The 24,597-nt window shown below is 41.7% G+C and overlaps 1 protein-coding gene across 2 annotated transcripts in view; it reads right to left on the minus strand.

Annotated features, from left to right (window-relative positions):
* LOC125766591 (netrin-A-like) overlaps positions 1-24,597 on the minus strand; it is a 61,851-nt gene that overhangs the window by 17,297 nt on the left and 19,957 nt on the right. For both annotated transcript variants that reach the window (XM_049432759.1, XM_049432769.1), the window contains exon 2: positions 14,322-14,510. In XM_049432759.1, the coding sequence (XP_049288716.1) occupies positions 14,322-14,510 (189 nt within the window). The remainder of the gene's footprint in view (positions 1-14,321; positions 14,511-24,597) is intronic.

Below are 24,597 nucleotides of genomic sequence, written 5' to 3' on the forward strand. Positions count from 1 at the left end.
CCGCGAGATGATTGGTTTCGCCCGTGATCGGACAGGGAGATGATCGCAGCATGCAATAATTTATGCTAAGCAGAGTCAAGGAAGATGTTATAAAGGTTTATCGGTAGTAACGGAGATTTTTCTGTTAGAGATATCGGTGTGTCATAATCGAAGCCACCGTGTAGCAATTTGCCTTATCCACTCATGGAAGTGAGGTTAATTTTTTTTTTTTGAAGGTAGCCGTCGGACACTTTACAAATCCCGGTGCGAATTCAATTCTTCTTCGTAAACATAAAATTGCGTTGGTGATTTACCTTTCCATACGTTCTAGCTTTCCAAAAAAGCGTGTGAGATATTTCTCGTTATCGAATCGAATGCAGGCCAAACGGTTTCTCTCTAAGTTCTAGCGTCAGGAAAATAGCACGACCATTTATTTGCAGATTTGTCACTGTACACTGACCTGGAAAAGAGCAACACACACACACATACAAGAAAACAAACCGACAAGAAAAGGGTAGCTTTTGCGAGAATGCCCATAATTTTATCCACCACACAAATTATCGTTTTCTTTCATCCAACCACCCGACAAAAAAACAATTTTCAGCATGTTCAGCTACAGCGCAAGAGCGAGAGAGAGAGAGAGAGAGGGTAGTCACTTTAAGCTGCCCCAAGAGTCATGGGCTGCTTCCATTGATCACCTCAGTTGCCACCTTCGCTCCGGCTTCGACAGGATCCTCGTGCTAGACTTATGCATCGCATGAAATATTTCAAGACTTTACATCCTGTCTTAATCTTGACCATAAATAGGAAGCTTAACTCTTTTTGCTACTTCATGCTATGAGCGATATGCCCGAAGGTGTGGGGAGAGGGTAGAACTCTGCAGAGAAAGCTAGCACAGGGTGAAGAGAGCAACAAGGAAAGGATTTAGTAGTCCGTGTACTCCCCGACCGGCTAGCAATGGAAGCAAACTGAAACAACAATGTATTAAGATACGGTAGAAAAGATCTCCTGCAGTGTTTTGGGTTTGAAGGAACGTTGGTGGAAAAGCATTCAACATTTTTATTTTATTAGAATGTTAACTACAGTAGATAACGAGATCATTTCCGGCTGGCGAATGCTGATGGTTGTGGAGGAATTTGAATGTGGTTATCAAACGATATCAACAGCATTGGTGGGCAAGGAGATGAAGAAGAAAAAAAAAGTACACGACTCCATAGCATTCCCCAACACTAATCGATTTGTATTCGGCTCGTTGATGTCGAAGATTAAACTCCTCTACCCAGCTTCTTCAACTCACTGCCACACATACCGTTAGCAGTGCGCTCTGCCACGGCGTTTTTGGCCCCGGAATCACAACACTGTGATTAATAAATTTAAATCGCGCAGAAAAGTATGCAATCTCCCCAGCAAGGAAAATCAATTACCACCCTTAGGTTGATGCGGACGGAAGGTATGGAGCAGTACGCACGGTCGAACATCCTGCTTCGAGGCTTTTTTGAAGTTCTGTCCCGACGATAGGAGCGGGCGTGATACTTACTCGACCGTGCAGAAATAATGAAATCAGAGGCACGTCTAATGTACAAGCGTACGACGTAACGTAAACGTTTTACACACCGAATGGCAGGAATCCAAATCCACCGAACCCGGTAACCATGTTCGGTTCGTAAATAGCAAGAGTTGTACATAAATCTACAGCAGCTTAGCAAGAAAGAAGCAATAACAAAAAAAAATACATACCATCCACCCAAGCACACAGCATCGTCGTCTTTCACATTGATTGATTCACAGTTTGTAACCTTCCTGCTACTTTAGCACGCCGTTGCATGATGTGCTGTACCGGAAATGTCACAAGCGTACGCAATCCGTGAGCTTATCTGACGTGAGTTACTGGCTAATTTTGGGGTTAAGTGTGAGACTGTTTAGTGGGTAATTTGAAAAATTAGTCAGCTCGTAAATCGTGCACCGGAAGTGGCCTGCTTTACCGAAGGCCTGGTAAAGCTACGTGCGAAGAAGGAACAGACCTTCGGGAACGGTTTACGTTTGTGTATATATTTTAGCATGGTTTTATTGCACGCTTAACCCGGGTTTAAAATGAACGCATTGCTGGTACTAGAAGGCATCTTGTAATTCTTTTACCACACGTTACGCCTACTTGATGTATGGTTGGTGAGTCGAGTAATAGACATTAAATTAATTAAAACAATTGTACTTCTTTCTTCTCAGATATTTATGATGGAGAAATAAAAAGCATCTATGGATAGCGGTGCACACTACGGCGTAGTATAATTACTTGTAAAATCTCTTGTGAAGATAGGAGCGCAACTTCTACAACTTCATGGACTTTAGTTACCCAATATTGAGCATAAGAAGAAGCGAAAAGACAAAATTAATTGGAGAAGATTTTGAGGAAAATGCGAAAGGGATTCTCAGAGAAATAGTATTAAGTTGTTTGAAGATATAAGAGCACCTATGACTGATATTAAAATTGGAGATTTGAAGAAATAGGATAACCCTTCATACATAACCTGGACATTGAGGTATTCCGGTACCTGGAAATTCAAAACTACATTAGCTAGACTTGATCATAATAGCGGACTAACCAGAGTAATAAGTGCTAAAGATATCTTGAGCATCCTTGAATTTCCGATTTCCTGAAGTACTCAAAGACACCCTTCAACACTAAGTTAAAGGTTAACGTCTGAGACCTTCATAAGTAATTCGAATACCCACAATCCATTTCAACTTCTTTAGAGTTGCCAGATTCTATCCGATACCGGAAGTCCACACACCGGTGCATGTCTTGTATAAAGACTCTTTCATCCATTAATCAGTCAGATTGATTAAAACCATTTCCGGTGCAGGTCACACACTCGTTTATACGGTTTCTTTCGTTGTGTGTTTTTTGTTTTGCTTTTCACACCGAAATCTGCGATCCTCCCTAAATCAACTGTGCCTAAATCTTAATTTAAACTGCATTACCTGAGCATTGTTCATGTTCTGACGCTCGGTGCGTGGGCGTACGAACAAGGCTTCGTGCAGTGCGTTACGGAACAAGACAGTAAAGAATGGGTGTCTCGCCAGTGTCTCAACCAGAACAGGTTCGCACCGGGAGTGTTCATCACCGAATTTGATACACCGACCCGTGGACGGGGTGCGGGCGGGGAGGGAGTTCCTGCTGATGGGTACACCAAGGCAACAGGACCAGCGATCGCGAAGTCGCCCGGAGTCGTAAATTGTGCTCCAATTATTTATGCACTGTATCATCTTGAAAAACACCGGAACTGTTCGTACAGTTCCGCAACCGCTGCATGTGCGACGCAGGGAGGCATTGGTTTGTGTGGGTTTTTGTGTTCGATTGTTTGTTTTGTGCTTTCTTTCTGCTGCGGCAAAACTGCGTCATGGCCGTTTTCGCACCAACCGGTAAGCACGATCCCCACGGTCGTATTTACGTTTGTTCTTGGTGTGTATTTATCGGCTGCCTACTTGATGCTAGCGGATGCCAAAAATAATAGTTGATCACTGCTTATGCCACTCGGTTTTAGATTCTCTGCTTTTATAGCACGTTGGAGGTAGTATTTTTATAGCAAAAAAAATAAAAGTATAGATGACCCTGAAAACTTATGTTTAGAGTAAGAATTTAATTGATGGAAGAACAATTTTTTTTTGTAAAAATAATTCACTCAACTGGGGATATAGTATATACAAGTAATATAAAAAAATATGTAAATTTATATAAAAAAATAGAAAAAACCAAATTACCCTTAAAAATTGGTCCAATTAAATTTAATGTAATGAACAATTTCAGATTAAAAAAAAAACATTATAAAAGTAAATTAGCCAAAAAGAGATCGATTTGAGGGATGGAACGTGTGAGTTGTGAGAATCATCAACATATGATAAGCACTTCATTCTCCTTTATTGAATCGTTCACATAGACAATGTATCATAAGTTAGCACACTTCAGCCTATTTCCGAGGGTAAACGGTAGCAGAAATTCGTTATTCAATCATGCTTCTTCCTTCCTTCTTTGCACCTTTGCTCAAACCCTGTTCAGCGTCCCCCCGTCCCCAAAGTCCGCACAGTTTAAAGTGAATAGCAAATCCTTCCGGCGAACATAACCGGGAAATATAAATCGACCCCGGAGATAGAGAGAGAGAGAGAGCGAGAAAAAAGTAAATAAGTGTTGGTTAAATTATTTGAGAAAATAACTCGTCTTCCAGCAGGCCAGAACAGATAAATAGAAACCGTAGGAAAAATCCACAAACGCTTTGCATCCTCTCCTGCACCTCCACCATCCCCAGATTGAACGGTGGTGGTGAAATAAAGGAAAATCCATCAAAATAACACCGAGCAGGGATTTGCATCATCCGGTATTCGGTTCAGGTTTTTCGCATGCGAGAGCAATTTGCCGAAGGGGGAAGTTATCGGTACGGAGTACGGTTATTGAAGCAACAGTGAAAGAAAAACGCTCGTGTGCGTGAACGATTTTGTTAGCATTCGTTTGAAGTCCTTTTGCCAGCCGTTGGCGGAATGTGCTGTGTTTTTTTTCCTGAGGTGCGTTCCTGTTTTCCTTTTATTTGGAATGGGCAATTCCAGTGTGATGGATTTATTCCCCGTGCTTCCTGCCGTTCGCAGGAAAGAGTTTAAGCACGTGCCAGAAGACCGAGTGTCGTTATGTTACGTGCACGAAATGGAAGTTGTTTGGTATTTACTGAGTTTGCTTGAGAGCTTTAAAAACTTTCCAAACGTCATCAAGAGATCCCGCCGTAAAATGCTAAAAGCAGTAACAGTGCTTTTTACTATTAATTTTAAACATATTCCGTACGTAAGCTACTCCAGAAACATTCAACCCAGTCGTTTCATCTTGAAGTCTCCAACTCCAAAAACACTGGACAGAAAAAAAATCTGTCACGAAAAGTTTCTTCCCGCTTTTCCACCAGGAGATCTCTGTTTGGAGTTTATCACACGAGCGAAACAGCTTCCCAATTCCTGCCCCAAACTCGATGTTTCATGTTCCCCTGTGCTGCGTTTTTTTTTGGCGAGTTCATGGTGCATTCCAAAGGTGTGGAAGTCTTCGGGGCACTCCGGTTCCGCCTAAAGTCTGAGCCGAAACCACGGACGAATACCGACGCAGCTTGGTGCGAGGTTATAGTTGAAGGCTGCGAATGTGATACTTTTTCATGCCTTAACGCACACATGAACTCGTTAATGATGGTAGGCATTTCTGCGTTATTTTTTGCACCCCGCGTATACCTTCTCCTGTGTCTTGCCGTTTTGCTCTTCCCATTTCTTCCCATCTGCCCAACGCAAAAAAACCCATGAATGAATCGAGTCAATCTAGGAAGGACAATTTCTGTGCGCTCCATTTGTGTTACGCATCCGGAGTTTTGTGTGTGTGTGTGTGTACCCAGCCCACGGTACACGTAAAAAGGGGTGTTTTTCGGAGGGGAGAGGGGAGTTTCCCTTTATTGGGGAGGATTTTTGGAGGCGACGATTGAGACAGACCGGTTGGTTTACTTTGTACGGGAGGTTTTTTTTTTGGGAAGAGCGTACGGTTGGAGCATTTTAACGAGATATGGTCGTCGAGTTTTTTTTTGCTCACCCTGTATTGTCACGAAACACTGGTCCGAAAGTCCATCCATTTCCTGTTGCGTACGGATCATTTGCTTTGATCTGGAGTTTAACCGACGGTTTATTGGTAGATGGTAGATTTGGGAACTCTTTCGCCAAACATTGATTGGTTTCCGAGGTTTAGCAGTAAATGACAAGTTATTGTTTTCGTGGGAATGGATCTTTAGGAGTTCTCGCTTACTCTTAGTAGATAGAGTTGGATTTTTTTTGAAGAATTTTTTCCCTAGTTTCAAATACATCGAGGAAGCAATATCCAGAATATCCTGAGATATCTTGAGCAGAGATATTCTGGACATCCTAGAACTACTTCCAACTAAAACATATTTTCAATTTTTGAAGACCATCCTTTGAAGAATTTGAAGAATCCTTAATCACTGATTTAGACCTATCTGGAATAGCAAAATTTTCCAGAGTACTTCAAGAATTGCAACAAAACTTAAAGAGTTCCAATAAAATTTCTGTTTACAGCAGAGATGTTTTACAAGTGAAGAAACAGAGTCAATATCTCAGGTATTTTATCTCTATTATGGAGGTATTTACTATTTGTAGGAAAGATCCTTTAATGCATGCATTAAAACATTTAAAACATTTAAGTTTTTATTAAAATCATTTACATCATACGAATTATGGTATAACTCCACGTTGTTTAGTTTGAACTCAGCATAATTTAAATATTAAATATAAAACAAAATATTAGTAGCATTACCGTTCCCAAAACCCAAAGCAGTATCTTCAATCAGTGTGAGCATACAGAGTAGGATAAAGGTATTAGACGACCTCAGCGATGAGTCTATCCATTTTTCTCGCACTCTATAGACTGTCTGAGTGTCCTAGCTGTTATCCCCTTTCAGTTCTATTTGTATTCATTGTGGGAAAAGTAATAAAAGAGATTCGTTTAAGTATCTGCATGATAGGAGTAGATATAAACGCACCACAGCTCGTATGTTATCTACAAACAACCCCTGTATGCTGCACGATCCCTTTTTTCCATTTCGCTTGATTTTCATTATAGATTCTCGTTGTTTGGCGCTACACCCATCCACAGCCACAATGATTTTGCATATCTAGGCAACTTTGTACAACTTGGAAGGATAACCCAGGGAGTACCTTATCGCCGAATCCTGACTGTATATTTTTTTTGTGTGTGTTGGGAAACACGTACTCCTTCCCACAAATACAAATAGAAAATAGGAAAAAAGTAACATAAACAAAACAAAGAATGTGACTTTCGTTTCGGAATAGGCAGAAAACAAAAATTGACACATAAAACCCATGGAGCACCTTGTCAACGGTAACGTCTGTATCTCTGGTTGTCTGGTTGAGCCGGCTATAAACTGTAGGCAACCAGTCAGTCGAACGAGGAACACCAGTGCGTACGGCTATAACGTTGACGAAATACTCTGGGGACACATTGCATCTCTGGACGAGCGTGCGTTTCGATAATGAAAGTACGCCATAAAGGTCGGCTCGATTCACCTTTTTCGCCCAGTGTTTGGTCTGAGGGGTGAGTCGTAGACCTATCGGGCGCACAATTCATCCGGGGGGTTTTTGTTCGATGGTTTTTGGTCCGTGCATGTCAAGAAGCCGGTATCCATAACAAGTCATGGAAGCTTACGAATGCTTTTGCCGATTCTGTCACGAGTTTCGAAGAACGAGGAGCGCATTAAATGTTAGCTGTTGGTCAAACGTACGATGTTGGGCCTATGGCACACTGGGGAATTTTCAAGTATGTGACAGCTCGAACTAACTGGGCTAGGTTCCATTTTCTGTGCCGTTGGAAGGAACTGTTCCAGCTTGGACTAATTCAATTTCAGTTGGAATTGAAAATCTTTCATAAAATCTTTGTCAGCTTGCTACAGCCGATGGACGCATTTTTTGCGTACGTCAGCTTATCTAAAGTGCGAAACTGCGTACTACAACTATTCGCACACATGTGTACGTCACATCCGCCCAACGCATGTACATCATCCCAGGAATGTATCTTCGTACGGGCATAATCGGCAAATCTCACCTCACACTTGGTTGCGGCGGTGGTCTTGCCACGATTTAGATTATCTTCCCCAGATGCAAGAAGCTGGTACGGTGCACCAATCTTTGCCGAATGGACGACCCCCACACCGAAAAGCTGCAAGTGTCCGGACCCGGGGTACCGTGTATTAAATCAAAACATACCTCCATACACACTGGCGGGGGCCGCACACGATGTCCGAAGCTGGACAACGAATGTTTGGGGAATTTCCGACATGGTGAAGGGTGAAGGAGGCACAAGAAAAAACACTTTGCTACTTTCAAGCAAAATTTTTGCAACCAGGTAGCTATAATAGCGATGATGATGTTGATAGCAATATCGCTGCTGGGCTAGTGACGGGACAGTACACCGAGTACTGTACCACTCTGCGACGGCAGAACGAGAGACAGAGCTGCTTGGTGTTGGCCATGTATCCATGCAATTGAACCGGACCCGGGAGTCTACAACGACAAACGACCCCGCCGGCACTTTGGGAAGCGCATGTACATTAAAAATTATTTAATGCGATATTTTGGTGCAGCAAAGTCATAAATATTTTCACTCCTTCTTCGCTAGCGCTTGCTGCCAAGCCGTATTACTGTACGTTTCGCTGCAAGCGTTGGAGGTTAGGTTTGCGACCCGAAACTGCAGGAACACGTCACGGAAGCTAAAGGTGCGAGAAAACAGCGAGTCCAGAAACGAGAGAAACGAGAGTGAAGATTTCTTGCCTGTTGCCTTTTTGCTAATGTTGTTGTACATCTTGAAGGATGGGTTAATGTGTTGTTGCTTCAACCTTATGAGATGCCTTTTTGTTACAACGATTTCTGAAGATATTGGAAAGTGACTGATTTTATTGCTATTATAGCACATGGTTTTTGGTAGTAGTAGACATTGCGAGTCTTTCTGGAGGTTAAATTCTCCAATAAATAAGACCTTTGTAGACAATGTACGCTTGGAAGGGTGTTCAGGAATTTGTAGTACAAACTGCTACACAAAACAATGTAGTAACCTTAACAATAATTCATGGGCAATTTGGTACACCCTCGAGTCAGGAGTATAGACGACAAAGACCCCATTACTGGGGAAGATGTATCCGAGCGGCATGGAAGCGATACTCGTCCATTCACTGGAAAGTGCTAAGTACACCTGGACATCTGCTAGAATATTTATAAATTCATTACCAAACTCCCATGTCGTACCATAAATCGAGCGTGTTACCTCCTGCGTTGATGTTCACAGGTGCGGTTTATCTAGTGGTATCGTTCGATCGAAACCAAAACCTCCCAACACACCATTACCGGGCATAGTTTGTAACCTCCAACAAGGGTAGGCTTCTGGGAGCGTTTGTTTTTTTATTTGCTGTTATAACACTTCCGTGTGAAACGGCGCATCAATTGCAGTCCGATCGATTAGCGCACAAGTTGACAGATTCATTTCAAACCGTTCATCCATTAATGAGGACAACAATTAAAACTGACCAATCACACCGATTGTCAACTGCGGTGTGTTGCGGCTTCCGGTAGCCGATATGTTCCAAGCGTCCAGAAGAATGTGATTTTCCACCGTATTTATGTGAAGTGCTTTCCTCAAACTTTTGCTCTCCATGTGGCGGACCGCTGCTGGCAACAATGCCTTTTTTGGGAAACCATCTTTCCTGCCCGTGTATCCCGGCCGAAGACGATGGACAGCGTTCGGTGTACGGTAGACGGGTGAACAATTAAAATTCAATCATTTGCAAAGCGCGCTATGGTACCCCGTAGCCTCCGGTAGCAATAAGTGCGCCGTACCAGCCGAACGTCGGTGCGTGTATCTGTCGGTGGCTTTCCCATTCCTCCCTTCGGCCAGGAAGGAAAACGTTGGAACCAGTGGAAAACTCTTGATCTGCCTCGTAATTCCGGGTTTCAGGTAGTTTTTGGGCCTGGTAGCCCGCCGCAGGCTGTATTCTTTTTGCATGCCGTTATCGGCTTTTACCGATCCCGATCCCGACGATGCACGAATCTCGCCAGGACCTGGTGAAATTAAATTTTGGGCTCATCATCTGCCCCGCGGCCATGCTAGACGGCAACGCCGTTTCGGGAAACGGTTTCACGATGAGACTCTAAGCTTACAGTGTTTGCCGTACGACCAGCCACTCTAGGTTGAAACGTTCGTTTGACAGTTCTTTCAGCAATCTGACGGATGGCATATCACATACGCTATTCGGGAAAATTGGACATACATATTTTCAGTTCTTCAGTAATGTTTGGAAGTACCTCCAGAAGTTACTGTTGAGAGATAGTTACTTTTTTGCAGTTTAAGCTGACTTTAAGCGGTTCTCTCTTTAAAATGGACAATACAATTGGAAAATTGGACATACATACATATTTTCAGTTCTTCAATAATGTTTGGAAGTACCTCCAGAAGCTACCGTTGAGAGATACTACTTTTACTTAGTTACTTTTTTGCAGTTTAAGCTGACTTTAAGCGATTCTCTCTTTAAACGTTATCATCAGCAGTGAAGCGAATGTTCGGGACAGGAAAATGCAAAATGGCTATTGCGGTTCAATAGTGATAATGGTTTTATCGCATTTTCGCTTGATGAAGTTTTGCAAAAATTCACCAATCGGAACATCTCGCCCTGTTGTTCTATCCGATTCGACTAAATAGATTTTAATCACCATACCGCACATACACATCCACACACACAAACACACGCTAGTTATCATCCCGATTCGAGGTATCAGACATTCGCCGTACCGTACTTCGACGACTTCAACCCAAAAATCCAGTAACGAACAAACAGTCTGATGACCTCGAGTCAACACCAATCCGTCCAATACATTCATCGGCAATACTGGCTGGTGCGGATAGATACGGAAAATCCCTTCCCATGCCTTCATACAGACAGCCTGCACGAATTACCCTGGGCCTTTTGCTGTTTGCACGTTCGTGCATGCGTACGCAATAAAGCACAACACATTCCGGGCACACTGGTAAAACAAATTTCGAAGGCCAACTTCGCCATACGGCCGAACCCGGCATACCAGACCACCGTACCACGTTCAATGCAGTCAATGCCTGCGCACCACAGCCGGTCCACGACAGATTTGTAGCTGATGCACTGGGACACGCTGGTTGTTTGTTTGTTTGTTTCGTCCATTTGTCCGATGCTCTCTAATGTTGATATGATCCGAAATTATGCCCTTGAGCAGGGCGGGCAGTACAAAACGCTTCGTCAATATATCGCACTCTCCCCGGTCCCCACGTCCACCGTCCACGTTTTCGACACGCTCACCAAACAATTGGTTTACGTTTGAAGTTCCTGATCCTGAAGGCAGGACAGGCTGGATTGGTTGTGATGCTGGCAAATGTGCTGTGCGCCTTATCGTACCGCTGGGCACCGTTATCAGGTAGACCGTTCTGGGATGCGTTAACTTTTATCCCTTGCCTAATGTCGTTTGTGCACCGCACGCTTGGTAGGGAGTATTACGTCCAGCCCCGGGGCAGGATGACTGCTCAATTTCAAACGTAAGTTCTTATTTCGGACACGTCTCTGTACGATCGGTTGTCACACAAAAAAAAATTTATCGAACCGACTCAATTTGCAACTAAGGAAACATTGTTTTCTCACTCCCTGGCAGCTCTGTTTACAAGCGCTAGTAACGCTCAGTCGAGACCAATGCCTCGATGTACTAATTTATTTTTAAAATATTAAGATGAGATCAAATTTAACATTTTTTTCTTTCTATTTAAATTAAAAGTGAACTCTGCTTATAACCTAACTTCAATCCAAGTCCAACTAAGGACAATCAAGTTGTTTATATAAGTGGTGGGACCTGTTAAGGGGTCATATATTATGAGTTCTGATGTGAATAAGTCAAATCATTTCAAGAGCAGTGAAGTAGTTATGCAGCTTAAAGGTTTCAATTATAAAATTTAGATAAAACAAAGGGGGACCCGGTGGTGCATGTGATAAACGGCGCCCGTCCACACGGCAGGACCGGGTTCAAATCCCATCCGGACCGTTCCCCCGTAGCAAGGACTGACTATCCTGCTACGTGGTAAAAATAAGTCTAGTAAGCCAGAAATGGCCGGCGTGACCTGTAAGGATGTTAAAGCCAAGAAGAGAGAGAGAGAGAGAGCTTATAACCTAACTTTAATCCAAGTCCAACCAAGGACAACCAGTGGTGGGACCTGTTAAGGGGTCATATATTATGAGTTCTGATGTGAATAAGTCAAATCATTTGAAGAGCAGTAAAGTAGTTATGCAGCTTAAAGGTTTCAATTATAAAGTTTAGCTAAAACAAAATATACAAAAGTCAGAAAATCCTATTTTCGTTAGATATTGTTGGAAGAAATACGCATCTTATGCCATTTAATATGAAGTCAAGTTGAATACGAAAATTCGCAGTCCAAAATCCTTCGAACCGGACGTTCCATTTCGTATTCCCGGTACATTTTCATAGCTATTTAAAACGGAAACAGCACACCCCAAAAATGAATGGGTTTTCCCACATACAGTGGGTGTTGCGTGCTAAAAATACCACAGCTACTTAGACGCGAGACGAGATCGGCAACCTTTTGCGGGAAAGCAAACATGGTAGCGGCTTAACAGCCGCATCCATAATTCATCTATAATCGCTGGTCAGCCCCGTCAAGGAAAGGGGGGGTGGATAAAGCTGACAGACATAATAACGGTCCGGCACAATACGGGCCGTCCCTAGCCCCGAAGAAACAAGCATTCAAGTTTGTGGGTTTTCGGAAAGGTTTATTCGGTCGAATTCTTGGTGAAGTTGGGTTTACACGAGCTTTTCCCTAGACCGCCAAGTCCTTCAAAATGGAGTTGTTTTTTTTTTGTTATGCTTTTGGAAGGAGTTTAGTTATCGGAAATGTTCTAGAAAAGAAATTTAAATACTCATCTAGCTACCATATGCTATCGTTTAACCATAGCTTTAGGGTGATTTATTTCCCATTTTATATGCTCACCATCGGCCTATGTCAGTTCGTCAGTCACAAAAGCTAGAAATTGTTGCAAAGATTCCCTCATAAAAATGCTCTCCAGTTTTGGCGTGGGTTGAATGAAGGATGTCGAATTTTGGTTTTTCCACCCCCCATTTTACTCATGCTCTCATGTTTGGAGAAAAATGAGTCGGAAAGGAAAATGCAGCCAGACGTGAAAACGTGCCCGTATCCAACAAAAAAACCCCCAAACATTGGGCAATCCTCGACCTCGGGATGTGAATGTAGAATTTCTGATTTCGATGAACTGCTACTTCGTCCCTCCCCAACCCCCAAAAAAAGACGAGAAAACGTGCTAATGAAACTGACGGAAGAAACCGAAACGGTGAAGCGTAAATTGAAAACGTCCTGCCGGGGCCGAAGTAACAAATCGGAAAATTGCTTCGAGTGTGAAGGTTTTTTTTTCCCTCCCCCGCGCGAAAAACCTCCCCTTGCTCGGTTTCGGTAATGAAAGCTTCCCTTTTGCTGTGTTGGTTGGAGCGAAAAATTCAACAATACATTTACCGCGCCCGCTACCGATGATGGATGGGTGCACGGTGGGACGGAAAAAGCAACGCAAAAAGCCCCGGGTGCTAGCCTGTCTATTTTCCGCCAAAATCCAAAAAAAAAAGAGAGAAGGTGCCAAGATCGATGGTGGAAGGTCTAGGGTTTGTGCTGCGGCAGAAAACACACCAGCGCATCGAGCGTGGTGATGAATTATTAATAATCTTCAGAAAGAAATTACTTTCGAGCGGAAAGAAGACCCACCACCGGAAATCCGGAATCTTTTTTCTTCCCGGGGAACGCACACCGTGGCCCACTTCCTGGGTCGGTCTTGTGATGTTTGCAAAGCGTACTACCGGTACGGTGGTGATAGAAGTCGAATGCGTGCTACCGTGGACTAGCGGAGTGCTTCAGCTCAACCAAGTCAATCAGTTAAAGAGCGTTAAAGTGGAGATGGTGGGAGATTTATGATAGAATTTCTGCTATGATAGACTTTAACAATTACAGAAACTGAAACTGAAGAAAATGGTTCCGAAAACTTGCCCGTGATGCGTTACCAAGGAATTGTAATTAGGAAGATCCGGACATGCGATATGTCGTAGTATTGCCGGTGTCCTTATGGACTTCAAGGATTTCAAACATTGAGCAACTCTATCCACAATGTAAAGCGCGGCAAGATAAACTACACCAATAAATAAACCGCGGTACCGCGATAAGTATGCCAACAGACGAATTTGTCACCTTTCCGTTGGTTGCATTTGGCAAGGAATTCAAATTAGTTACCGATTATGGCAATACGTACGCTTGCAAAAAAAAGAACTCCCCAATGTGTAGGCTTCACAAAGAGTGTTCGTAAGCACAAATGGTGGCTCCCAGTATTGGATTTGCCGTGCTGCCGCGTGAGAAATGATTAATTGAGTACGTTCGGCGAAACCGTGTGCGAACATTGTCGGCTATCACGCCTGAGACAGACATCATAAATCTTCATTAAATTATGTGATCTGATGAAATTTCGTTTTCTTCTACATCGGAAAGCATATGACGGGAAAGGCGATGAGAAGCTGACGCAGAAATGAGCATTGACAGCAACAATTTGCAAATCCTTTTTTTTTGTTTTTGTACGGAGATAGTTGGAAACTAACGAATTTGAGGTATCAATTAATGTTGAAGAGCTATCTGAGATGTGCGAAATGTATGTATTGGAACAGAACCTGCTACTTACCTTTGCAAACCTTCCTGTGGCTGATTGGTTTAGTTGCGTCCCGATAGTAACCCTCCCGGCAGTAGTGACAGTGACGTCCAGTAGTCGCATGGCGGCAGCTTAGACACACGCCACCGGATATCCGGCCGGACATCTTGTACAGCTCCATGTTGAAACGGCAGCGGCGTGCGTGTCCGTTACAGTTGCAGGCTGGTTTTTAATGTCGACAATAGGGAAGACCATCCGGAAATGAGAGTAAAAATGAAACGATGCATGTGAGATTAGCAGAGAATGGATACGTTTGGGATTTGAAGAGATATAAGAGTCTCGTGTTTTTTTTCCCCCAAGAACAACACCGATTGGAGCATCCTCAGAATTCTCGTCTAAAGTCACTAGACGAGATCTGCCACCCGAAAATAGACCTCGCAATACGTGATTCAGCGTCGCTTGTCCAGATTAACCATTCCGTACTGGTCAAAGTGAAGAAAACGAGTCATATCCAGACGTAGCTGTAGCACCTGAAAACTCTGGATACAACGCCACCTCTCGTAAGCCAAAAGCCAATGAGTCAAACAATGATTCCCTCCGATAGGGAAAGGTATGTAGGCTTTTGGTCGCTATTTAATCTTTAATTTCCGTAGCGAGACTCCGGAAAGAGCTGCCCTGGTGACGCACCCAAAGTTCCGACACCGACGCACTCTGCACTCAAAGCCAAAGGAGTCTCTCAAAAAGCGGATGAAGCGGGCGGGTGTTTTAAATTATTCATAGTAATGCACCCGGGGAATGGTACGAAGATGATGTGCCCTGGGAACGCTGTTTGAAACTTCCGTAGATTTGCACGCAAACCGACAGGGGTAAAAGGGGGGTTGAAGCACAAAACAGCGGTAAAGAGCAACTGAACACCGATCCGTAGAAACAAAGCCGACCGGGTGACGGTTGCGTTGCTGTGACAGATTCGTTTGTAAATAATAATTATTTCAGCAGTAATGGCAGCGTAACAAATGAGAAAAGCGCGTCCAACATTGTCGGGGTGGGTTAGCAACAATGTCAGGAAAGCAGGAAGCAGCGTTTAAGTGTGTGTGTAATTCGTCTCGATTATATATTTTTTATGACATATCTGTCACAGTACGTGAAGAACTTCGCGTAATGTACTCTCAAACAAAAACGCTTGCCCACCTACGCTCCAGTGGAAAGATTCTGAAAGGTACTACCGAGAAAAGAGGAGTTCAGGAATCGAATAAATAATGCCAATTTGTGCAGAGTGTATCACAACATCTTCATTGTTGTTGTTGTTTTGCGCCATTCTGACAAAACATCTCAATGTTTCTATTTATCATACCAACAAGAAGAAATGGTAGGTAAGACCAAATCGGGGGGCATTCCTCCAACAAAGCCAAGGATCTCTTTCAAGACTGGGCTATGATTCCCATGGGCTATTTTGTACGCCAGCCTGAATTTCTAATGGATCTGATATAGCTCATCAGGTACCTTGAGAGTTCTTGAAGAGCAGTATCTCTATGCAGTGGAACACTTTCTCCAAGGTGGACTATTCCCCAAGTCAAAGCCTTCGCAATCAGGAGTTCCAACAGGAGTTCCTGATATAAATTGATGCTAGCGTCCAATACTCTCGTCTCGACACCTGTTGGAGCGTCGCAGTGGAATACAAAATTTAGAAATCTCACTCAATTAGGACAAATCGTATTCGCAACAGATACGGCAAAATGTGCAGAAAGCATCCCACCACAACGGCAACAACGCCCGCGGTGAGTGTGGAAAAGTCCGCAATGTTGGGCGATGTTGGGAGCAGCTAAATCAAAATCGGCCCCCGGACGGTGCGTTAGCGAAATCTCACGATGAGTTGCTTTAATTCAAATTTAAATGCAAAAAGAGGGAAGAAAACAAATACCAACAACAACGGCTCGAACCGATCGTTTTGGGGTCGTCTTGGAGTGGATGGTGAACGAACGATTGAAACGATGCGGTGAGTTTAATCAAGATAAATGGTCACACGATAATCTTCTCATTTGAGCCGTGCCTCCTACAAAAAGGCGTCTGTGCTGCTGTTCAAGATTTCTCCCCGCGGTGACCTGTGCGGATGTGTGTTTGTGTGTTTGTATGTTGATGCTCTTCTTACAATAAAGTACCGCGTGCGAGGTATTTTGGAGGTAAAAACGTCAAGAGTCCCTCGCATCAGATATACTGCTGTTGTTTGTTGCTTTTGGACGTTGTACGAAGCCGAAGGGATGTGACGGTGACGGTGGGTTGTTGTGTTTGTTTCTCTCACTGTATTGTTGCTACAGCTTCAAAGTATCGCATCGCTGCGATACCGCCACCGGCTTATCCGTCTCCATGACAGTGCGTGGTACATAGCCCAATACGAGATCGTTTGCCGGCGTACCTAATTTCAATTAAAAGATGTTTGTTTTTAGAGCGGGGACCTCGGCTATACAGTTCGCTCGCATTGAGGTGTGATTGTTGGGCGCGAGGCTTCGCATACCCACGAAAGACGTGGGCCAGATCTGGTGGATGACGAGTTTAAGGCATTATAATGGACGACGTTGGGGAATGATGATGATGATGAAGCAGCTTTTTGCGGTATGTGCCACTCACTCGGTTGCTCCAGATCCTTCGTAACGTCAGCAGGTGGCACATGCTCTTCGCCATCTTCGCTATTAGTGCACAGTAACCAAGACACCACTTCACCACTTACAAACCCACGGTTACTCCTTGCACTAGCCCGCACCCATCTGTGCGGAATCATAAAAAAAAAAAAACGTGAGCTCATTTCAAACGTGACCACCCAATAATGGTGTCACTATGATACGTTTAATTGTAATTTGGTGATGTTTTCTTTCGCTAACGCTATTCGCCACAGCTTTTGCCTCATTTGAAGCGTATTGCCGTACGTCCAATCATTTTCTCGGCAAGTTAACATGGCTCAGTTGATTATCTGCCTTACGCAAAACTAATGTGGTAAAGAGAACCAGGATGGAAAACATCTTCTTTGTTACATCATTTAGCTTCATTTATCGACTTTTATGTCATGTGTGAAATCAACTACTGTTTTCTTGTCTTCTTGTTTAATGTTTTTTTTTTTCAATTAACGATCTAGTATGTTCATTATTACAGCTTATTATGTTTGTTACTCCATCTTATTTTAATGTTATTCAATTGTTTTATATGATATAAGGCATGAATAGTTCATTTTTCTTCTCATTAACGTGTTTTTATGTATTTTTAAACTCTTTTGTATATTAAGCAATTTTGTTACGTTTTAATTAAAAGTATATATCTACTTTTATATCTTTTTATACGGATCATTGTATTTGTCTGTTTGTATGTTTATCTTTTTTCTCGTCAGAGTTTGTTATTTATAACTTAATAGATTTTTATCTTTAGGATGTTTTGTGTTAAGTTTTTTAGAAGAATTTTCAATTAAATTTGTTTTTTCTGTTCAAACTTGTGTTACAGTTCTAGATGAGAAAAATGTAGAGAATATCATTTATTGGAATAATGGATTTTTATTTTTAACCAGCACTGTATCAATCTGATTTTTTACTACTGTACGGATTGATTTTTTTTTTACAACACCTTATTCCATTATACCTCCATCTTATTTTAATTTTATTCAATTGTTTTATTTGTTCTAAGACATGAATAATTCATTTTCTTCTCATCTCTTACGTGTTTTTACATACTTTTAAACTCTTTTGTATGTTAAGCTATTTTATTTCATTTTAATTAAATGTAAATATCTACTATTATATCTTTTTATACAGTTTATTGTACATGTTTGTTTGTATGTTTATCTTTTTTTTTCTCGTCAGAGTTTGTTATTTTTTTCTTAAAAGATTTTTTATGTTTAGGACAAGTTTTTTAGAAGAATTTTCAATTTTTTTTTTTTTGTTTTAAAACTTGTGTCTTTGTGTTTTTTATTTCTTCTAGATGAGAAAATTGTCGAAAATACAATTTAATGGAATAATGGATTTATATTTATTGTCCGCACTGTAAACAATTTTATTGTTTAGTACTGTACTGATTGATTTTTATTTTCTAACAGCTTTTATTAATCTTTTTGCAAAATAAAGAAAATCATACTATAAAGCCTTAGGTCATAACTAGTAAAATGATTTTATTACACATCAGACATCTTTTATTATGCAGCCGACCACTAGTGTTGACGATCCATTGCGGCTACCCTCTTCTGTTACATTACATTTTAAGCACATTAAACTTTACCATCGTACCGTTAATGGATGCAAATTTTGCCTTGTCTGACCCTCTGATCTGGGCGGAATTGCTTCACACGCGTATCCACCCACGGGATAGATAGAAAAACAAAAGGTCACCCACGAAATGGGCAAGCGTGCTGTTGCAACTGTAGCACAGAACAGTGAAAATGGCACGAAATGTTTGCCACGGAGGTACGTCAAAAAAAAAAAGATATAAAGCCAACAACCGGGAAGGGATTGGTAATTAACTTTGATGTGGTTGCCTCCGTATGCCGGGGGTAGATCCTGTGTGACGTTAAAATATGTTGCATTCCACCCATCCACACCCGTTTGGGAATGTGTTTCTTTCCTTTTTTTTCCCCCCCGGTCGGGATGCTGGATGGTTTTTCGGACGGAATGGCTCTTGCTAACAGGTTGGTGAAGTGAAAAACTCACCGCCGCTAACAGCGATATTTTTAATGACCTCCAGCAGACCGGAGCGGTGCGACTTGTTGGACACAATGTGTGGGGTGTCAAATTTTATGCTCCCGAAACCCGAAGCACCTGTCCGACTGTCATAAGCCGTCAATGGGCAGCCCTGTTTGTTCGCTTTGTACTTTGCGCGCACTTTGTTTGTTCTAGATTGCTGTGTTCCGTTTCAGGTGATGGTGGGTTGTTTTTTTGTGTGTTTGGTGTTGGTGTTATTTCATCACACGTTTACATTGGTTTGGACGTGGTCAAGCCGTTTTGTTGGAAGGTTATGTTTTGTACGTTAATGTTTTTTTTTTTTGAGGGAGAGGGAGGTTTAGATATTTAAGCAGCATAAAAGGGAATTTTACTATAGAAGTCCGCACAGATGAACTGGGTGCGGAAGTAAATGTTTATGATTTATTTCATGTGGTATTTTATTAGCTACAAAAAGGGTGGCAATATAGCGCTTGGTAAATAAACGTTAAGAGAAAGTGGGAGGGAGGATGATTAAAGGTAGTTCGCTGGTCCTATTTCAGCCAATCTGAGCAAAGGTTGTTCGGTGTCATTCGAATGACATTATCTGGCATCGTTGTGGTCGTTTTGAAATCAAGCTTTATTGGACTGTAATGGAGGAGTTTAATAAACTTTTGAAGTGAAAATTTGAAGAACATTTAATTTATTATAAAAATTACTTTTACTAAAAATTTTAAGTATAGTTAATAAAATTGTAAAAATATTAAATAAAAACTAAATTGTCTTTTTAGTCTTGAATAAACTTTTGAGTTGAAATTTTTTAGAACATTTAATTTATAATGAAAATTATTTTTACTAAAAATTTTAAGTATAGTTCATAAAATTTTAAAATTTTTAAATAAAAAATAAATTGTCTTTTTAGACAAAAAAAACAAAAACTTTCTCTTAAAATGTTCCCTTTAAATATTTAAAGAAAAAATAAATATCCTCTCCTTCGTAATTTACATATTGCAAAGAGAATTTAGAATGTGCATTATTTTGAAAAAAAAAACGTCATAAGAAAATATTATCACCAACAATAGCTTAATGCCTTTGTTAAGCAGAGGATTTATCGCATCAGTGACAAAAACGTTCCAACATAATAAGATAGAGTGTCGAAGTAGATCGGCATTGGCACGACCGAATTGGCAAGCTGTTTTGGGATAAGCCGAGATTAAGTTCTGTCCCCTCCCCCCACAAGAAAGTGTTGAAACTTCTATCGTTTCTTCGCCCGAGAGTGTTTTAAGTATGCGAAAAATTGAAACCAGAATACCCGGCGAAACATATTTTCAGATCATTCTCGTTGCGGAATATGAATGGTATAGCCACCCATACCATGCACGGATGGAACTTCCACAAAACGTGTGTGATCAGCTTAAGAAAAAAATGTGAAAAATACAAAAAAGCAACATCCATTCAAGGGGTGTGGTAGGAGAAAAAAAAAGATACGAGTGACGAAATTTACATCACAAAATTGTTCCACAACCTAATCAAAAATGGGTTTTTTTTTTGAGAAAATCTTCAACGTGCGGTATCTAGGCGATAGTAACCGGGGTTTACAAAAAAAAAGGAGCAAAACGCTACGGAAAAGGGTTGGCCCGGTTTCTCAGCTTCCATTTCCTTTCCGGAGCGAAAATCTCACCTCTTTCCCTGCCCCCTCCCCAAACCGTTTAACCCTTTCCGAAGATTACTTTGCCTGCATGCCGGAGGTTTTTTTTAACCTTCTTTTGGGGACTTAGGCACAACATTCGCTAGCCAGACGTGGGGAAGCGGCCAGGAAAAGCAGGAAACTGCTCCCGGATACTCCCATTAATCGGTTCAATATTCCGAAAGGCATTTTTTTTCGGGGTGGTGGTTGATTGAGTTATGGCTCGCTGCACGTTCCCGATCAGGAAATTGCAGTCATGGCCGCTGCCAACGATTTACACTGCGTGATTTATAATTTGGTTGCGAGAAGTGAGGTGTTTAGGCAAAAAAGGGAACGAAAATGTGAATGGACAAAAAGGGAAAAATAGAGAGAGAGAGAGAAAGAGAGAAAGAGGGAGAGAAGGGGTGAAGATAAGTCTATTTTATAGATTTAGTTATGAATATATTTATTTGATTTGAATATGATTTTAATTGATTTAGAAACGTTTTTCAATTTTATTTTTTTTTATATTTCCTATACCTTCCTTTTCTTCTTTTTTTTTAGTTTGATTGAAACATTACACGATGCTTCAAAATATTTTAAAAATTTAAAACCCTACCTTTCTTGTCTTTTTTTTTTGTTTGTTGGCCTCCATTTTCCTTCTGTATCCTTGCTACTCAAACTCGTTTATGGTGAAAGCGGAAAAAAGGCTTTCCATTCATGTACGGTTCCCACCATCTGTGTGGGCCGGTTGTATGGTGTGGCAGAATGCTTCAAAACCTACCGATCAATTAGAGTGCACACATGTTGCAAAATTGCTTCCAATCGTTTGCGGTCTTGTACTTGCTTTTGCCTGGGCGTAATGCAACGGTTACCATTTTCTGTAAAGTGGTGGGCGTTATTGTAGGATTATTTTTTTTTATTTCATATTTTCATAAAGCATTTTATATTTGGGTGTGCCTTTTAGTTAGTAGCTGGTAGATTTATTTTGCACAAAATTAAAAAAAAAACATTTAAATATTTTTTCACACTTGTACTTAAACGCTGCACTGTAGCACATTGCACTGAACGGAAGTCCTGCTAGATACAATTTTAATACCTGTGCACCAACGTGGTACCACGGTATCAAATGCAATTTCCCATACGACTGGGACCGCTGTCCGTGAACGGAAACGGATCGGTAAAAGGGGGGGGGGGGGCTTTTTACGGTTGGTCAAACGCCTGTATGAATGGAACCCGATGAACGTAACACGAACGTACCGCATGGAACCGTACCGATGGTTGTGAATATAGCCGCTGCACCGTGCACCGATTCACCGAGTCGTTTATAAAGAGTGAATGTGGAAGCAGGCAAGGAAGAAAAAAAAATTTAATGCTATTAATCAATTTTTCAGCCCATCACGTACTATTTTGGGTTTTTGCTTTGCCTGTCGCTAAAATATTCATATTTTGACAGCCGGGTTGACAGTTGTTTTACATACATTTTACCGTACAGTCACATACCTCTCCCATTTATCTGGATATGTATTTCGATGTACTGCAGTTCATACGTTTGCACGACTTTTTTTTACGTTATGAGATGGAAATTTTAATTTGTCAACAATGACAGCTGTGAAATCTGTGTATTGTTGTATGTGTGTGTGTGTGTGTGTGTGTGTGTGTGTAGAATATTCCGATGGTGAAGATGCAGATATGAGAGGTGACATTTTTAAAAGAGTAAAATTAGTATCCTAAAAAAATACATAATATTCGACTATTTTCACTAGAAACACAATTCTTCGTTTTCTGTTCCAAAAATATTATTCCCCAAAATCAAAAGATACAGACAACATGAAAATGCATAAATCAACTCTGGAAAGAAACAATGCCATTCATCCACAAAACTCACTCAAAATCTTTGCTTAGATCTTCCTAAAGCTACTGAAGAATGGCGCAAAACAGGGATTGAAATATGTCTTGACTACGGTAGAGGCAACCGTCGGGACTTTTCCACGTAAAATGGCACGTACCACGTGCGGTTACGTACGTACAGTAAGGTAATTTGTACTTTCGACACTTCGCCTAACCGGAATGCGAGCGCAGCGTACTGACATCGTGGCGAATAATCCTGCCAAGACTCACACACACACACACACGTCATCAGCTGATTCGCAAGCTCTACGAGCTTCGTCTGTTACATCGCGAATAGTACTCTGGTTTTGATGTAACACGCACATACTCCGGAATCCTTGACATTCCAGAGTTCTCAAGTACTTCGTCTCGAAACGAGTGATGTCTAGAGTCGCAAAACCACATACCGGTAGCGATCCGGTACGGAACCGTCACCGTGTGTCTGGCCTGTCTGCTCCACATCAGTGCAGTGGTTAGAGTAGCGTGTCCTACGTCCAGCTGTACCAAAACTTGTTACGCAATTGTACGCGAGTAGTTCCAGGCCTTTGACATCTTGTTTGAATGGTTTCAGGATCTTGTTTTTTTTTGGTCGTCGTTGTTCCGTTTCCTTCTATTTTCACTTTTCAAAATACGACAAGCGGAACAGACTGTGCAGTCTAGCCGTTTGGCACGGTGACATGAAATTTCACTTTACAATCTTTTCTGAACGCCGCCGGCCAGATATATTTCGGGAGCATACCGAACAACGCATCCATCTTGTCATGTCTTTCGCCCATACCCACGCTGGTACCTTTTGCCGTAGTACAAAGACCAGCTTCCGGAGTGTGGTCTCGAAAGTAAAGTTATCAATAAGACCACTGCCAGTACTATCGCAACACGTTGCCTAGGAGAAGCGTGTAATCCGACTCGACCATCACTTTCGCTTCGACTCGAACACGATCCTGGTGCTCTTCCTTTCTCCCCCGGGGAGAAGGGTGGCAGAATCCTTTACGCGGATATGCGCCTACAGTTAGCGAACGATTGGCAAACCGAGCGTCTTCTTGCCACCATTAGGCTAATTAAATATTTCCATTAAATTGATTGTCATCGTCTTTCGCACGAATTCTTGGGCACCTTTCTCGTAGCCCGCCGGGCGCTTCCGTGTTGTGACGATAATACCGTAATTAAAGCTCACCGGTTTGGCGTTAAATGCCAACCGGTGGATTGGGCGCCGGTTTTTGGAAACCGTTTTTTTGCCCCCGCCCCCCCGAACAACAGACGGCAAAAGATACAGAATTGGAAGAACAAGCAACAAAAAGAACAATTCTTCCCCCGGTGACACAGAAGGAAACTTTTGCTTCATTAGTGTCGGAAAAGACGAAAGCTTGAGGAGAGCAGGTTGATTAAATTTGAATCAACACTAAGAGGATTCGTCGGTTCAATTAAATGCTTCGTCTCAGAATTCTATCTTCAATCGAAAGGGGTTTTCAAAGTAAATTAAGCCGAAACCAATACGCTTGAATGAGACAAAAGTGTTTTTGCGTGTCGAGTTGATACTTTTCTGGAGAAGAAAAGTGTTTGTTTATTAATGGTATTTCGATCGCTAGAGTATTTTCTGCGCTCTGGATGTATATTATTGGGAAAGAAGGAATTTTTATTTACTTTCTACGTTTTTTTTTTATTTTTATGGACAAACTTTAAAATGGCTGCACAGTCAATGCTACAATCCTCAACATAACTCAAAGCACTGAAATAAAAACTATTCGGTTCAGTCTTTAGTTCTACCAGTGTTTACTTCAATCTCCATTCTGCTTTTGTCTCTAGTCTCGTATCTGGTCTCGTCTTTAGTCTCTCATCAAGCCTAGTCTCTAATCTCATTTTTAGTCTCTAATCGAGCCTAGTTTCTTGTCTCTTCTTCAGTCTCTAATCAAGCCTAGTCTCTAGTCTCGTCTTTAGTCTCTATTCAAGCCTAGTCGCTAGCCTCGTCTTTAATCTCTAATCGAGCCTAGTCTCTAATCTCGTCTTTAGTCTCTATTCAAGCCTAGTCTCTAGTCACGTCTTTAGTCTCTAGTCTCGTCTTTAGTCTGTATTCAAACCTAGTCTCTAG

Source organism: Anopheles funestus, chromosome X (genome assembly GCF_943734845.2).
Source record: "Anopheles funestus chromosome X, idAnoFuneDA-416_04, whole genome shotgun sequence".
NCBI lineage: Eukaryota > Metazoa > Arthropoda > Insecta > Diptera > Culicidae > Anopheles > Anopheles funestus.